Source organism: Acanthamoeba castellanii (genome assembly GCF_000313135.1).
Source record: "Acanthamoeba castellanii str. Neff unplaced genomic scaffold scf7180000084669, whole genome shotgun sequence".
Classification (NCBI taxonomy): Eukaryota; Discosea; order Longamoebia; family Acanthamoebidae; genus Acanthamoeba; species Acanthamoeba castellanii.
Genome location: NW_004457554.1, coordinates 344,880 through 358,186, shown reverse-complemented (window position 1 = coordinate 358,186; position 13,307 = coordinate 344,880). Strand labels below are relative to the sequence as shown.

The window sequence follows — 13,307 nt, the reverse complement described above, 5'->3', positions numbered from 1 at the left end:
AGGCTAAAGGTGGGCCACCTGCCATGTCACCACCGAAGAGACGGCCACGAAGAGCGTCAGGGCGCCCAACCTGAGGAGTTTTCCGGGTGCAGTGGACGTGGCGAGCCAACTCACAAGCAAGAGGCGTGACATAAACTCCGCTCGGCAAGTTGGCCTCGGAAATAATTCTGTTCGCTGTGAAAGCGCGCTCCCTTCATCTCATCGATTAGATTGGCGCGCACCATCGGCTCCCACTCACCCCACCACAGAGCAGCCACCCCCAAGGTAATCATTGCGTGCACAGAGATGAGGAGAAGACTAATTTGTGAGAAACTTTCCCGCCCTCAAGATGAGACGAGCACTCACCCTCTCTACACAACGATCTAATTAGAACCAGAAGATGATGCGTTCTGTGGATGAGCACAGAGATGTCGACCTTGAGAAGGAGGACAGGGACCTCATCGACCTCAAACCACGGAGTGTTCCTGCCCCGGAACTCGTCCGCGAGCCCCTCTTCACCCGTACTTAGCCCTTTTCGTTTGCTGGGTTATTTGATTTATTAGAAATAATAATAAATACAAAAATAATTAGTAATGTATTGTTGAATTTTTGTCATCAATACATATCTTAGTACGTCACCAACTCACTCGTGGTGTGGTTTGTGGTGGCGCGGCGGCGGCGGTGGCGGCTGGTGGTGGTACGAAAAGGGCTGAACGTGCTGCTGTTTGTCATGCACGTGGGCATGTGGACCACCTGGACCATTCTCATCAGGCACGCACGCCCACCGCACGCTACCCCGGCTCACCCTCTGGCCCCAGCGCCAGCCACTGACCCCCTTGTCCCCACAACGTTGGCGTTTGCCATTTCGTTGTTGTGGTTGTCGTTGTTGATCTGCAGATCCGCGAAAGACTCGACGGGCGCCTATCCATTCGACATCGTCACAGTGGTCCTCATGATGGAGCTCTTCAAGATTGTCCTCACCATGACCTTCCACTGCTACATGGCGTACGCTCCCTCCAATGCCCTCCTTCTTCCTTTTTGTCAACGAGTGCCAACGCGAAACATTTTAGGCTCACAACGTGTGTGTCGTGTGTGTCGTGTGTGTCGTGTGTGTCGTGTGTGTCGTGTGTGTCGTGTGTGTCGTGTGTGTGTCTTGACATACCGCAGGGGAACGACGGACGTGGTGGGACAGATCCAGTCGTTCGCCTCCGAGTGGCGGGCTGGCGTGTGGTTCGCCGTTCCGGCCTTCATCTACACCCTCTACAACTGGCTCCTCTACCTCAACCTCGTCTACTTTGACCCCGTACGTGCGAGCTCAGCCCACTCACGCCAACCGCGAGCTCGCTTGATCTCCTCCCCCCCTCCCCTCTTTCGTGTTGGCTGACGACTGCTGTTTGCCTCCAGGTCTCGTATCGCGTGCTCATCAACATGCGCGTCATCTTTTCCGGCCTGTTCGTTACCGTACGCCGTCGCCTCAGCTCTCCCTGTCGGTTACCGACTTTTCGTTTCTTCTTCTTCTTCTTCTTTTCGTCTGACGCCAATACGCACGACACGGCAACGGCGCACACAGTTCTGCTTCGGCAAGCGCCTTGGTCCGGTGAAGTGGTTTGCCCTGGTCCTGCTGGCCCTGGGCTGCGCCGTCAACCAGCTGGGCGAGAACTTTGAGCTCAAAACAGAGTGCGTCTCCGTTGCCGCCCCCTCCCCCGTGTTTCATGCGTTGTGTCGTGTGTGCATGTGTCGTGTCGTGGCATGTCGTGTGTGTGCATGTGTGTCGTGTCGTTGGTCGTGTCGTGTCGTTGGTCGTGTCGTGTCGTGTCGTGTCGTGTCGTGTCGTGTCGTGTCGTGTCGTGTGTTACCAGGTGTATTGGCTCGCTCACGTCACTTGGGTTGGATATGTGGTGTGCAGCATCTTTTATCTGTGTACCATCACCATCCAGGCGTTGGCCTCCTCCGGTGCTGGCGCCTTCAACGAGTGGCTTCTGAAGAGGGACATCAAGATGGGCATCAACCAGAAGAACATCTACCTCTACTTCTTCTCCCTCTGCTTCAACCTCACCCTCATCCTCCTCAACCGGCCCCAGATCCTCTCCTCGACCGAGCTCTTCTTCAACGGTACCCCTCTCCCTCCACGCGGCATGCACGCCACACCAAAAGGACAACACGCACACGCACACGCCGCACACAGCTGACCTGAGAGTTGCGTCGTGTTGACAGGCTGGACGCACGCGACTGTCGTGCTGGTGGTTTTGGGCGCCTTCTGCGGCTTCACCACGGCTCTCTTCCTGCGTACGCCCCGCTCCCCTTTCCTCGTGCATCCACTTTTTACCCCCTTCTTCGTCTCATCGGGTTGTTGGTGGTGGGTGGGTGGGTGGGTGGGTGGTGGGCTGGTGATGGTACTGCTGCAGGCTACCTCAACATCATCCTGAAGGAGTACGCCCACGGCGGAGAAATGTTCGCAACGGCCTTTGCGTCGCGGATGCTCTTCGACGTGCCCCTCACGCCGCAAACCTTCGTCTCCATCTTCGTCACCGCCGTCTCGGTCGTCATGTACGGCACGGCCAAGGAACCCGAACAACCCGAGGCCGCGGCCAACCGCGACCGACGGACTTGAACCAACACCCACTCACACACTGCAACCTTCACCCTCTCTTTCTCTCTTCTCGCGCACTTGTGTTTATTGCCATTTTCCATTGAATTATTTGAGATTATTGTAATGGTTGTGCGATAATTTAAAAATTATAATAACGGCCGGTGGCCTGGGGCGATCGGAGGCTGAGCGGCGCGAGGTGCGTCCGTGCGCCACATACGACACCACGCCCGCGTGCAGCAGAACGTGCAGTAGGAGGCCACGCCCCCGTTCATCTCTTTGGCGAAACGAGTTGTTGGCGGCCACCAAGAGAGAGCTTGCACTTGGTACTCTCCTGTGTCCGCTCTTCCCCTGAGTAGCCGTAGTTGCAATTGCCCCCCCCCCAATCTGCCTAACATCCCCTTCTCGGGTGGTGCAGCAGCAACGTTCTTAAGGCGCGTGAGTCAAGACAGCTGCAAACACGAAGCAAAAAGTCAGGAGGTAGTAGTAGCAGTAGAGGAAGATACAAAACGAAAAGAGTGAAGGATGGAGGACGATGATTTTCTGGACAAGATGGGGAGCACCGACGGGGTGGAGTTGAGGATGCGCAGCCGTGAGGAGGCACAAAAGGTGCAAGCCAAGATCGAGGAGAAGTTTAAAGAGCGTAAGCAGAAGACGCGCGAACGCTCCCGCATGATGTTCCGCGAGAAGCTCCAGGCCGTGCGCACCGAGCGGGGCTCCCCCACCAAGCCCGCCGACCACCACCGCAGGCGCGCCAACGATGAAACTGGAGGAGACCCGAGCCCGACCGCCAGCCCTCGCCACGACGACGACCACGACCATGACTCCGACTCGGAGGAGGAGGCGGCGGCGAAGCGCGAACGGGAGCACAAGGAGCGAGAGAGCGGGTCGCCGGCTCGGGCCAACGGCAACGCCAATGGCAACGGCCACGCCAGCGACGATGACAACAGCAGCGGCGATGACGACGACAAGGTGCGCGCGTCGCCCGCCAAAAAGAGCCCCCGGCCGGCCTACCTCGCCGACCTATCGAGCAGCGACGTACTCACTCCCCCTCCTCGATGCACTTTTCCCTCTTTTGAGTCGCATCGCTTTCTCGTTCCTCTGTCTTGCGTCGTTCTTCATTCTTTCGCTCTTCGCTCTTCGTTCTTTTGCTCTTCTTCCCGCCGACTCGTACGCATTCGATCCAACACGACACGACACGACACGACACGACACGTGGCAAACAATAGAGCGAAAAGGATTCGCTGGATGAGGAAGAGGAGGAGCTGAGGCGCCTCGAGGCCGAGGAGGAGGAGCTGCGACGCCTGGAGGAGACCATGGAGGAGAATGACGGCCAGGCCCCTTCCTCGCGCCGCCGGTACGACAGCGACAGCGACAGCGACGCCGACGGCCACTCCACCGACGATCAGGACTCGGACAGCGACGGCGCGGAGAGCAGCGATGGCGGGGGGAGCGCCAGGCGACGCCGTGGCGGCGGCGGCGGGAGCGGAGTGAAGCGTGCCGGGTCGGCCCCGCAGAGCGCTGACAGTTTGGAGCAGGAGCGGCGGATGCGCGCCCTGCGCGAGGAGGACGAGCGGGCGCGTGCGCGCGAGGAGGAGGAGGACAGGGCGCGCGAGCGGGAGCGTGAACGGCGGCGGCGCGCCCTCGAGGAGGAGGAGGAGCGGGAGCGGGAGGAGGATCGCCAGCGCGAGGCCGAGCGGCAGCGGAGACGCGCGGAGCGGGAGGAGCGCGAGAGGCGCGAGGCCGAGGCCGAGGAGGCCGAGCTGCGTGCGGCAGAGGCCAAGAGGCGCAAGGAGCGCGAGGCGCGCGAGGCCGCGGAGGCCGCCCGGCGCGAGCAGGAGGCGCGCGAGGCCGAGGAGGTGGAGCGCGAGAAGGAGCGCACGCGGCGGCGGGTGAGCGAGCTCCGCCGGCAGAAGATGGAGGAGGACGAGGCCGAGGCGCGCGCGCGGGAGGCGGCGGCGGAGAAGGAAGCGGCCGCGGCGCGTGTGCGGGCCGAGCGGGATGCGCAGGAGAAGGAGCAGGCCGAGCGCGAGGAGCGGGAGAAGGCCGCCCGCGAGACCGAGCGCGAGCGGAAGCGGCGGGAGCGCGAGGAGGAGGCCCAGCGGCGGGAGCGCGAGGAGGAGGAGGAGCGCCAGCGGCGGGCGGAGGAGCGCGAGCGCAAGCGACGCGAGCGCGAGGAGGAGGAGCGGAAGGCGCGCGAGAAGGCCGAGGAAGAGGATCGCCTCCGCGAGCGCCGGCGGAAGGAGGCCGAGGAGGAGCGCGAACGCCGCCGGCGCGAGCTGGAGGAAGAACGCGAGCGCGAGCGGCTGAAGGCCGAGGAGGACCTCCGGCGCCGCCGCGAAGAGCGCGAGGAGCGCAAGCGGCGCGAGCTGGGCGGGCCGGCTGCCACAACGGCCGGCGGCGACAACCGCGTGGCGGCGGCGGCGGCGGAGGACAACCCGGCCAACGCGAGGCAGCGCGAGCGGGGCAGGCGGCGGGAGCAGGAGGAGGCCGAGGCCGAGGAGGCGCGGCGCCGGCAACAGGAGGAGGAGGAGCGCCTGAAGCGCCGGAGCAGCCGCTCGACCCGCGGCAACGACGATGCGCAGCCGCCGCCGCCGAAGAAGAGCGAGGACCAGGCGCCGGTGGAGAGCGAGCGGGAGCGGCGTCGGCGAGAGAGGGAGGAGGCTGAGCGCGAGCGGGAGAGGGAGCGCGAGAGGGAGGAGGAGGAGCGGAAGCGGCGCCGGGAGGAGCGCGAGCGGGAGCGGAAGCGCGAAGAGGAGGAGCGGAAGCGGCGCGAGGAGGAGGAGCGGGAGAGGGAGGAGCGCGAACGCGAGGAGCGTCGGCGTAAGCTGGAGGAGCGCCGTCGCCAGGAGGCCGAGGAGCGCGAGCGGGAGGAGGCCGAGCGCCTCAAGCGCCTCGAGGAACGCCGCCGGTCGCGTCGCGTCGTCATCGCCGAGCCCGAGGAGGCGGCCGCCCCGGTGCGAGAGAGCGCGCGGGAGCGGCAGCATCGCGAGGATGAGGAGGAGCGCGAGAAGGAGCGCAAGAGGCGGAGCGAGGACCGCAGGCGCCGCGAGGAGGAGGAAGAGGAGGAGCGTCGCAAGCGCCTCGAACGCCGGCGCAGCGCCCGCGTCACCGATGCGGAGGCCGAGCGCAGGCGCGAGGAGGAGGAGCGGGAGCGGGAGAGCAAGCGACGGAGCGAGGACCGCAGGCGCCGCGAGGAGGAGGAAGAGGAGGAGCGTCGCAAGCGCCTCGAGCGCCGGCGCAGCGCCCGCGTCACCGATGCGGAGGCCGAGCGCAGGCGCGAGGAGGAGGAGCGCGAGAGGGAGCGCAAGCGGCGGAGCGAGGACCGCAGGCGCAAGGACGAAGAGGAGGAGGAGGAGCGCCGCAAGCGCCTCGAACGCCGGCGCAGCTCGCGGCGCAGCGAGATCGAGGAGGAGATCAGGCGCGAGGAGGAGGAGCGCCGCAAGCGCCTCGAAGAACGCCGCCGCTCCCGCCGGGCGGGCGACGAGAGCAGCACCAGCGGTCTTCGCTCGAGCGACGAAAAGGCCGGCGGCGGCAGCAGCAGGCGAAGCGGCGCCGCGTCGGAGGAGGCCGAGGAGCGGGAGAAGCTGCGGGAGCTGGAGGAGCGTAAGCTGGCCCTCGAGCGCCGGCAGCGGGAGCGGGAGCAGCGGGAGCGCGAGGAGGAGGAGGCCCTGCGCGAGAGGCGCGAGAGGCGAACCCAGAGCGTCCGCCCCTCCACGTCCGCCACGCTCACGCTCACCAACGGTACGCCCCCCCCAAATTGGGCTCAGTCGGAGTTTTATGCCTTGGACCCTTGCGGCTCGGACCTAAAAAGCGCACACGTGCGTGTGGCATCGTGTCGTGTCGTGTCACTCAGAGGGTGACGAGGGACGTAAGCGCAGCGACCGTGCCGCCGCCACCGACGACGACTACGAACGCAAGCGGAAGGAACGCGAGGAGGCTCGCAGGTGCGCGCACGAGCTGCTCTGAATTCCTCAGCGCCAACCAACCACATGCGCTGATCACGTCGTGGCTGCTGGTGGCGGCGGCGGTGGCGGGGCACACAACAGGGCGCGGCTGCAGGGCGTGGTGCCCAGCGAGCAGCAGGCGTCGAAGGAGGAGGAGGAGGAGCGGCGGCGGCTGCGGCAGGAGGAAGAGGAGAGGAAGCGGAAGGCCGAGGAGGAGGAAGAGCGCGAGCGCGTGGCCAAGCAGCAGCAGCAGGAAGAGGAGGAGAAGAAAAAGCAGCAGCAGCCGCCGGCCCGCCGCTTCGTGCCCTATCAAGTGCTCCGCAACGCCCTCGTCCGCCCCAAGCAGCTCGACATCACCAAGCTCGAGGCACGTTGCCATTGTCATACACCTCCCCCCCCCACACCCCCATTTGCACTGCTGCGTTTCTCATTCTAGCCCCCCCCCCACTCCACTCCACTCCTTCTCTTTCTCCTTCTCCTTTCTCTGCTCTCTCTTTTTGTGTGCGGCGATGCATCATCACCGGTTACAGGTGTACCTGAGCCCCGAGGAGTTCCAGAAGGTGTTCAAGACCAACATCGACGAGTACCGCAAGTGGCCCGAGTGGAAGCAGAAGGAGACCAAGAAGAAGGTCGGCCTCTTCTGAGCACGCACGCACGCTGGACTCCAAACTCGTCCACACTCCCACCCAATCCGTTTTGTGCTATCAGCCCCCCCCCACCCCCAACACCCAACGTGACCACACACACACGAGAAGTACTTCTTCCATCAACCACGCCCGTCACAATCTCCCCCCCCCCAATCAGCGGAAAAGGCTGTGGCGCGCGTGTGCGTGCGGTGGTGGTGGTGTTGGAGGCCACACAACACCCGCACGCACAAACTTTGTTGCCGACCGGCATTGAATTCAGTCAGCCCCGTCCAGGTCTCCCGCTCTCGGTGGTCTGCAGCACTCGAGCGGAGGTGGACGGTCTCGCAACCGCGCTCGCCTGGCGTGCGGGAGTCGTTCGCGTTTTCCGCTTTCGCTTTGCTCGCCAAATACCAAAGAGCACAGCTTCTTGGCAACCTTCTTCTCCTCCGGCCAAAGATGGAAGCGCAGAAGTTCGACAATGCCAAGGCGCACGAGTATGTGCAGGCCAAGTACGTGGGTCCCCGCTCACCACATATGCGCGCGCGGATTACAGCGCTCACTCTTCTGTCCGGCAAAATGACCTGCCGCCCCAATCAACAAATCTCCTCCGTTCAGGTGGCAGGAGAAAGGCGGTATTGTAGAGACGCTGTGCAAGTACATCGAAATCCCCAACGTGGTAAGTAGCCTTGATGATTTGATTAATTCATATTTTTATTGTATTATTTGGATTTTTAATGAGCCCATTACTATTTTATCATTATTATTTTTGGGTTTATCGCGTGTGGCCTTACGCGCCGGTGGGCGGGTCGAGCAGACGCCCGACTACGATGACGAGTGGAACACCAACGGGCACCAGATGCGCGCCGTGGAGCTGCTCACCTCCTGGGTCAAGGCCCAGAACGTGGAGGGCCTCACCCTCGAGGCACGCTCTCCCCTCCATCCTGGCCCCCCCCCGCCACCACCGCCAGTGTGCTGCTGCTGGTGGCTGCTGCTGGTGGTGGCTGGTGTTTGGTCGCCTGTCTTGTGTGTCGCGTCGTGTCGTTGATGGTGTGCGGCCGTGCGTGAATGTGCGTGTGGGTGTACACACATCGGCGCCAACTCACCTCACCTCTCCCTAACCCCCCCCCGGGGACCCGTGGGTGCGTGGGTGCGTGGGTGCGTGGGTGCGTGGGTGGGGTGCAGGTGATCAAGGACGATAACCGCACGCCCCTCATCCTGATGGAAGTGCCGGCCTCGGACCCCGCCAAGAACGCGTACCGCCCCCGCCCCCTTCCCCCCAATCCCCGCCACCACCGCCACCACCAATGTTTTTCCTCCCAATGGGGGGGGGACCACGCCCCTCCTCACGCGCCCGCGCCCTCCCCATCTTCCGACGCTTCCGACGCGTGCCCCTCCCCCCCTCTCCGGGACCGTGCGCAGGGAGCCGTGCGTGCTGCTGTACGGGCACATGGACAAGCAGCCCCCGCTCACCGACCAGTGGGAGGAGGGACTCGGCCCCTACAAGCCCGTCATCCGCGACAACAAGGTACCACCACCACCAGCCACCACCACTCCCGGGAGATGTGTCGACGTACCCATTGGCCGGGCCTAATCATCATCGTCATCATCAACGCCATCTTCACCATCCTCATCTTCACCATCATCACTCCTTCGTCGTCTCTCTGGGGGCGCACATCCAAACGACGCGCAGCTGTACGGCCGCGGTGGTGCCGACGGTAATGCCCTTGCCCCCGCCCCCGCCCCCGCCCCTCCCGTATTCTGCGTCGTGCCAATGCTGAACGCGGCAGCTGATGCCGTGTCGGTGGTGTGGGGGGGGGTATTGGTCGATCGGTCAGATGGGTACGCGATCTTTGGGGCCATCACGGCCATCAACGCGGTGCGGGCGCAGGGTGCCGCCCACCCGCGGTGCGTGGTGCTCATCGAAGGAGGCGAGGAGTCCGACATCGACGACCTCCAGGTCTACATCAAGAAGCTCCACTCCCGCATTGGTAGACCCCCCCCCCAACCAACCACTCCCCCTTTCCCCCATACAACTCCTCTCGCCTGGCCCGCACTGTACTGACACTGATGGGTGCACGGGTACACCCGTGTGTGTCGTGTGTGTCGTGTGTGGTCTGTCATGTTTTTTGTGTTGTGTCATGCGCGTTACAGGAGAGGCCGGGCTGGTCATCTGCCTGGACTCGGGTTGCGGCGACTACGAGCGGCTTTGGCTCACCACCTCGCTCCGGGGTACGCACACGCGCACACGCACGCGAGCAGCTGGACCTAAGGCCAATGCCACGTGGCTCAAGCACCACGTGTTGCGGAGGTGCTCAGTTCTGGGCGCAGAAGGCGCTGACTTGAGATTGTCTCGCCCATCATCATCACCACCACCACCATCACTGCGGTCGAAATGACCGGCCGCCCCTCCGGCCTGATGCAAATGATCATTTGCCGTCGTCCAGGTATTCTGGCCGGCACGCTCAAGGTGACGACCCTGAAGGAGGGCCTGCACAGCGGTGGCGCGGGGGGCATCGTGCCCTCGTCCTTCCGCATCGTGCGCCACGTGCTCGACCGCCTGGAGGACTCCGCCACGGGGCGCATCCTCGTGGACGCCCTCCACGTCGACATCCCCGCCCAACGCGTCCAGCAGGCCCAGGTTCGCTCGCCACTACCCCCCCCCCGGTGGTGCACGTGGGCTTCGAACCCCCCCCCCGATTCGGTTCTGATCGTGGCGGCGGCGGCGGCGGCTGGTGGCGACGAGCAGGAAGTGGGTGCGTTCCTGGACAAGAGGGTCTACCTCGACTTGCCCCTGGTCGAGGGTGCCTCGCCCGTCCACACCGAACCCGCGGGTACGTCTGCCTCTGGAAATGGGAGAACTGCTGGTGCCGACGTGCGCTGACGCGACATATCTCTGGTCGTGTGCTTTCTTTTCCCCCCTATTTTCTTTTTCTTTGTCTCATCCGCACATGATAGAGCTGCTGCTGAACAACACGTGGCGGCCCCAGCTGGCCGTGACCGGCGCCGACGGTTTCCCCGCCATCAAGTCCGCCGGTAACGTGCTCCGGCCCTACACGGCGGTGAAGCTGTCCATCCGCCTCCCGCCCACGGCCGACGCCATGAAGGCCACCGCCGCCGTCAAGCAACTCCTCGAAAAGGTACGCGTCAGCCCCCTCCACCCCGCCTCATTGTCACCGACGAGCAACTACCCCCCTTCGCTCACAAACAAACAAGCGAGCGATCAAGCAACTGATTCCCGTGTGTTATACCGCGCCCATCGATGGTGATCCAATATATCGCCATCGTCATCATCACCACCACCACCGCCACCATCTCGTATTAGGATCCGCCCTACGGCGCCAAGGTGGAGTTCATCACGGAGACACCTGACGCCGGCTGGTCGTCGCCCATCCTTGCCCCGTGGCTCGATGCGGGCATCACCGAGGTCTTGCCCCCCCCCCAAAGCGGCTTTCATTCATTTCACACCGTTGGTCCTCAATGAATGGTGTGCACAGGCGTCGCAATCGTTCTTTGGCAACCCGCCTCTGCAGATGGGCGAGGGTGGCTCTATCGTACGCACTACCGACCCCCCCCCCCTTTATCCTCTTTCCTTCAACTCTCGCGCACGCACGCGCACGCGCACATTACACACACGCACACCACCGCACACGCACGCCCGTGTGTGGCCTAACTGTTTGTTTATTAATGCATGCGCGCATGCGCCGTTGTTCTTGCGACGCAATGTTGGGGGCCGGTGGTGTTGGGACTGCAGCCTTTCATGGGTCTGCTGGGCAACATGTTCCCGCGCGCCCAGTTCGTGATCACCGGAGTGCTGGGTCCCGGCAGCAACGCGCACGGCCCCAACGAGTTCCTCCACATCCCCACCGGCGAGCGCGTCACGGCTACCGTGGCTCTCCTCCTCAACCTGGCCGCCAACCACCTCTGAAATGATGTCTCTGCCCTGCTGCGTCCTCCACGCAACTCTACACTTGAATGACAATTTAACAACTTTTTTGTCGACATTCTGCTCTTCTCTCGAGAAAACAAAATGCAAAATGAGAAAATCAAAAGGAGAAGAAAGCGCGTTAGATGGAGAAGAGAGAACGGTACCACAGCAGCGACGACGACACAGACTCGGACGAAGAGGCCAACAGCGGAGAGGGAACGAGACTGCGCCCTCTCGGTGGTGGTGGTGGTGGTGTCCAGGGGAGCGAGGAGGAAGAGGAAGAGGGTAGAAGGAGCCGGCGGTCGTCCTCCTACTCGCGGCCGAGTAGGAAGAGTTTAGACGGAGGGGGCCGCCACCCCGCGCAGCTGGAGCAAGACGACGATGAAGTGTTCATCACCGACGGCGCAGTTTCGGGGCCGATTGGCGGAGGCTGGCGAAGCTGGGGTGCCGCGCGAAAGAGCGAGCTGGCCCTGTGGGCCTTCTTCGTGCTCGTGGGCGCACTCATCCTCCTGGCCGGCACCTTCCTCGTCCTCCACAACGCCACCCGAGCCTCCAGGCACCCCGACCGTACGTACCACTCTTCTTCTTCAGTCTTCAGTCTCCTTCTTCCCCGCTCCGGAAAGCTTTGCCCATGGGGTCTGATGCAGCGCTTGGTGGTGATGGTGGGGGTCCACAGTGGTGTACCCTCATGGGCGCCTGTTCGTATACCAGACGCAGGCATTGACGTTGCCCGTGGGGCAGCACCTGGCACGCCCTCACGCCTCTCTCTCTCTCTCTCTTCATCTCCCGCGTGCTCACTCCAGGGCCTTTACCCCCCCCCTCCCGGCGTGATTTGAATGTGTGGTATGTGGTGGGTGGTATGTGGTGGGTGGTATGTGGTGGGTGGTATGTGGTGGGTGGTATGTGGTGGTGGTGGTGGGGCAGCAGGAGTTCGTGCTGGCCAACGTAAGCCGACCAGAGCCGGGCCGGGCTCTGGCCCTCCACCAGGTGCGGCTGCAGCTCGTGGACGAGGCGGGCAGGGCTGTCCCGCTCGAGCAGGTGTACCGCTCCTACATGGTCCTCTCGGCCTCTGCCGATGACCACGACAGCACCAACAGCAGCAGCAGCACGCACGGCGAGGGCCGGGTCCTGGTCGCCCTGGGACCCGAGGGGTCGAAGGAGTCTGTGCGCCTCCCGCAGGGCTACTACATACACTCCCCCGAGGTACAGCCCCACACCGCGCGCGCGCGTGTGTGTGGCGAGAGGAGACGGCCAGGAAGGAGCTCACCACGTGGCGCCCCACCTTGCTTGATTGGTCGGTATTGGTTGGTTGGTTGGTCGCATAAGGGCGAGCGCTGGTCGCTCCGCTGCAGGCTGTACAGCAGTTGGGGACAGGTGGCCGGAGCCAATCTCACCGTCGCCGTTCTCCTCAACATCACTTATTCCCCCCTGGCCACTGCCATCAAGGAGGAGATGCAAGAGGTACCCGCACGCACACACGCACATGCGCACACACGTACGACACGACACAGCACACTGTGTCTGACGAGGAGGGCCTGACGCTGGTCATCCAAGGTGCGCTACCAGGCCCTCGGTTCGTCGGATGTCACCAACAGCAGCAACCCCAACGGCTTCCTTTTGCCCCAAGATGGCACGCCCGGCACAGCCTTACCCTCCCGCTCTTGTCCTGTTACTGGCGCTCACCCGTTTGTGGTCGTTATGGCGTGTGTCGTGTGTCGTAATGCGGACTGTTGTTCCCATGCGGGAACGAGAACAGATGCCACGTCAGCACAGTGGTCCTACGACGTGGAGTGGAGTCCATCACAGGCCGAGCAGGTCATTCTGGCCTATGGTACGACACACGCCACTCACCAGGTGTCGACGACAACGAGCGAGCGCGTAAAGCACACACCACGGCACAATGGTGTTTAAAGGGATCCACCTGGTGGGTGGTCGTGGTGGTGGTACACAGGTTTCACGCAGATCGGGGCACTGTCAAGCCAGCTGCTGGAGGTGAGCACCTCCGGGGCAGAGGAGTCAGAGAGCCAGCTCATGGAGCTGCAGGTGACCTACGAGAAGAGCGGCCTCATTGCCGCCATGGACCGCCAGTACCCGACAAGCCTGGTCCTTCGCCCGGGCGCGAAGCTGCGCATCCGCAGCTCATTCGCCAACCGCCCCTTCGGGCGGGTCTTCTTCTACTGGCAGCTGTACCTCCACGCCCGCTGACGTTGCGAAAAAGCCGGCTGTTTTGTATTTATTATTTT

The 13,307-nt window shown here is 63.4% G+C and overlaps 3 protein-coding genes and 1 pseudogene across 3 annotated transcripts; all 4 read left to right on the top strand.

Moving 5' to 3' along the window:
• Window positions 1-379: 379 nt before the first annotated feature.
• ACA1_113700 (Nucleotidesugar transporter) lies at window positions 380-2,590 on the top strand (the record flags this gene model as incomplete). The annotated part of the gene is made up of 8 exons (XM_004342085.1): window positions 380-500; window positions 888-984; window positions 1,147-1,282; window positions 1,384-1,440; window positions 1,550-1,656; window positions 1,886-2,091; window positions 2,194-2,265; window positions 2,385-2,590. 8 exons carry the CDS (start codon window positions 380-382, stop codon window positions 2,588-2,590), a joined length of 1,002 nt encoding a protein of 333 aa, XP_004342134.1.
• A 501-nt stretch (window positions 2,591-3,091) lies between these two features.
• ACA1_113690 lies at window positions 3,092-7,157 on the top strand (annotated as a pseudogene).
• A 438-nt stretch (window positions 7,158-7,595) lies between these two features.
• ACA1_113680 (peptidase M20, putative) lies at window positions 7,596-11,064 on the top strand (the record flags this gene model as incomplete). The annotated part of the gene is made up of 13 exons (XM_004342084.1): window positions 7,596-7,648; window positions 7,755-7,815; window positions 7,954-8,040; window positions 8,322-8,392; window positions 8,559-8,664; window positions 9,028-9,127; window positions 9,291-9,368; window positions 9,584-9,777; window positions 9,886-9,970; window positions 10,095-10,276; window positions 10,462-10,563; window positions 10,634-10,690; window positions 10,891-11,064. The coding sequence occupies 13 exons, from the start codon at window positions 7,596-7,598 to the stop codon at window positions 11,062-11,064; spliced, it is 1,350 nt and encodes a 449-aa protein (XP_004342133.1).
• Window positions 11,065-11,207: 143 nt separating this feature from the next.
• ACA1_113670 (uncharacterized protein) lies at window positions 11,208-13,269 on the top strand (the record flags this gene model as incomplete). The annotated part of the gene is made up of 7 exons (XM_004342083.1): window positions 11,208-11,631; window positions 11,741-11,796; window positions 11,992-12,267; window positions 12,391-12,525; window positions 12,576-12,618; window positions 12,821-12,895; window positions 13,016-13,269. The coding sequence occupies 7 exons, from the start codon at window positions 11,208-11,210 to the stop codon at window positions 13,267-13,269; spliced, it is 1,263 nt and encodes a 420-aa protein (XP_004342132.1).
• Window positions 13,270-13,307: the final 38 nt, after the last annotated feature.